Here is a 2,944-nt window from a genome sequence, read left to right as displayed (position 1 = left end):
TTTTTTTTTTTTTAAAGAAGTCGCTTATCATTACTTAGTTGATAAGCGGAGAAAAGCAGAGTTCAAGAGAGAAAACAAATCATTTCGAAGAATTGTTCTTCCAGAGGTCTACCAACAGTTTTAGGAAGCGCGGGCCATCATCATCCATGAACAACGGTGGTCCTTACAATGGTTACCCCCTAATGCGAAGCGGCTGCGGTACTTCCAAGCAAAGGAAAAATGGGCCACCTGAGAGAGCAGCCACCGGCGGCGTGGAAATCGCTGGAGGCGGTGATTGGTTAAATATTGTCTCTCAAACTTCGTACCAGCGCGCCATCCTTTCAAGAAGTTCCGCGCAAAGCAACGACGTTGGGGGGAGTACGCCCCAGCAAGGTACATCAACTTGCGAACGGTCGCACAAAGACGCGGTAAGTGGCAGCAACAGCACTTTTACACTTGCAGATCCGGCAGCTGTCGCTTTTCCTCCTCTTGCCGTGGGCAGTACAAGCAAGAGTTCTTTTCAGTCAACAGAAAGGTGCGCGGCGGTGCCTGTGGACATTTCATGTCCCCTTCCCATCGATTTTCTGTGGCCGCGGGCATTTTTTGGCAGAATGCATGTAGCGACAGGGGGTGCAGCGGCATCGCGCAGAGACACGCATGGGATGGGACCACCAGCAGTTGGCATGGAGGATATGAGCAGCGGCTGTAGCTTAAAAGAAAACGCTACCAAAGGGGGCTCAGTAGCCGTACGGGAGACTCAACTGTCATCTCCTTCCATCGATGACTCTTCTACCATGAATTCGTTGCAGGCGCCATACCCTGTTGATTGGACACCGACGCTTGGGGACGACTTGGCGGCGCCTGGGGAGCGGGGCTTTCGTGAATTGAGGGGATTACTTGGCGCGGTTTTTCGTGAGTGTTGTCCTAAGCTATTCTCCGCATTGCGGGTTCCGCATTATTTCATGGAGAAGGGTGTATTAGATGATGCTAAGTTAAGGCAGCACCGAGGTGGCAGACGTCAGGAAGCGGAGTTGAGTGAACGTGATATGATACCTCTTCCATTACTTAATGAGATCAACAATGTAGTGGATGAGCGTGATAGATCTCCAAAGTATACGATGACCAGCCAAAGCGATTCGTCAGACCTTCTTGACCACAAGACTGCGGTATTCCGTGACCCGAGTAGTTTGCAGAACGTCCCGCAGGAGGGGCAAAACGAGGAGGATCCCGCGCAAATATTCGCTGGATTGCTTCATCAACTTGCCGTCGCTGGGAATGACAGTTCTGCCACTGATGGTGTCTCTGTTTCCTTTACATTAGGAAATAATGGAGATTCTGTTCAGGACTCCGCCACTGGGGGTGAAGGGACATTCTCACCACAGTGGTTACGTAGTTACTCGTACCGGTAATGTCGCGCATATTTCCCCCTCTGTTTCTCTTCTTCTTCATCATCATCAGAGACAATCATAAGTTTTGTTTGCATTTCCAAAGAATAGTGAAAGATCATTTTTTGTTTACCTTAACCATTTTCAGGTGTGGTGGTATCATATAAGTACACGGTCGCCACTGTTTCTTTCTTTTTTTATTGTAGCAGATTGGATATTTTTAGTACATTCCTTCGTGTTTGTTTGTTTTGTATGCGGTGAAGTAGTTGGGCACACGAGGGTGTAAGCGTAACTCATTGGGTAAAGGAAGAACAATAAATTTAAGAATAAATGAGTGGTTTGAATGGAATATGTGTAGTGAAGAAATAAAACATGAACAAAAGGTGGATAACTGGGTGAGGATTATTGCAGTATTTCTCCTTTCGTGAGTTGGTGCTCGTAGCAGTCTCAAAGTTCAATAGAATAACATATTTGAACACGAGGTAAAAAGAAAAAAAAAGAATTGCCATACGCACATGTGCATACACGAGTGAGAAGTGTAGGTTCCATGAGATTAAGACCTAAAAGGGGCACGGGCGTGTGGATGGATTAGCGAGTCGCTGCTATTCCTTTTTTTTCCCCTCTCCTTTTCTCTTCACTATTTTCTTTGCCTGAACGCTGCTGCACGTTTATTCCATTTACTTCACCTAATGGGGGAATGAGGAGGAGGAGACGCATATGAACATTTTGTGTGCTGCACCCTTACCGACAATGATGCATCGCAGAATTATTTCGCTGCATTTGTGTGATATTGTGTTGAACCGCAAGGAGAGATTTATTAGTTTTGAGTTTTCGTGATGTTGTGGGATGTAACGCTTCTTGTGAAAGTAAAGAAACATACACACACCCACACACACACCCACCCACATATATATATATATATATATATAGATGTATGCGTGTGTGGGTGTATGTCATCGTGTGACAACATGCTAGAAATGTCAGCACACACAGTCATGACCCCCTCCCTCCGCTCCCTATTTTTTTTATTCGTATTATAGTGGTGCCATAGTTATTAGGAAAATAACTTGTGGTGCCCTTTTTAGCAATTTTGGGTAGTAGCATCATCTTTTTTTTTTTAGGCGTTTAGTTTTTAAGTGGTGACGAATAGTTAGTTCACACGCATATATACATGTGAGAGTTATGCGTTAGAATTGAGTGAATAAATGAGTGTGTTTGTCTGTCTTTATAAGGGTTCCTATAATAAAATAAGAGGCAAGTGGAATTCGGGTTAAGGGAGAAGAAAATGTTATATGTTTTGACTTCTCTATTTATTTATTTTGATGATTGTCATCACGTTGGAGACTTGAAGGTGGGCAAAGAAGACAAGAAGGGAGAACAGAGAATGATGATGATGATGATGATGTAAAACGTGAAGAAGGGAAGGTAGTTGAGGGACTAATCGTTAGAAGAAGAGGAAGATTTATGAAGAAAACAATGTGCGATGCGCGCGCGGCGCTTTCATGAAGCCTCTATGAGGTAGTGGAGTTTACACACCCCTTACTTATGATTCTCCTTTTTTTCTTTTTTGAGAAATATAT

The 2,944-nt window shown here is 44.3% G+C and overlaps 1 protein-coding gene across 1 annotated transcript; it reads left to right on the top strand.

The window, feature by feature from the left end:
- Window positions 1–146: 146 nt before the first annotated feature.
- Window positions 147–1,388, top strand: TEOVI_000877700 (uncharacterized protein; the record flags this gene model as incomplete). The annotated part of the gene is made up of 1 exon (XM_067227472.1): window positions 147–1,388. One exon carries the CDS (start codon window positions 147–149, stop codon window positions 1,386–1,388), a length of 1,242 nt encoding a protein of 413 aa, XP_067083573.1.
- Between the last annotated feature and the right edge of the window lie 1,556 nt (window positions 1,389–2,944).

This window comes from Trypanosoma equiperdum, assembly GCF_001457755.1.
Source record: "Trypanosoma equiperdum strain OVI genome assembly, contig: ctg_983, whole genome shotgun sequence".
Taxonomy (NCBI): Eukaryota; Euglenozoa; class Kinetoplastea; order Trypanosomatida; family Trypanosomatidae; genus Trypanosoma; species Trypanosoma equiperdum.
The sequence above is the reverse complement of the archived record's forward strand: the minus strand, read 5'-3'. Positions and strand labels throughout refer to the sequence as shown.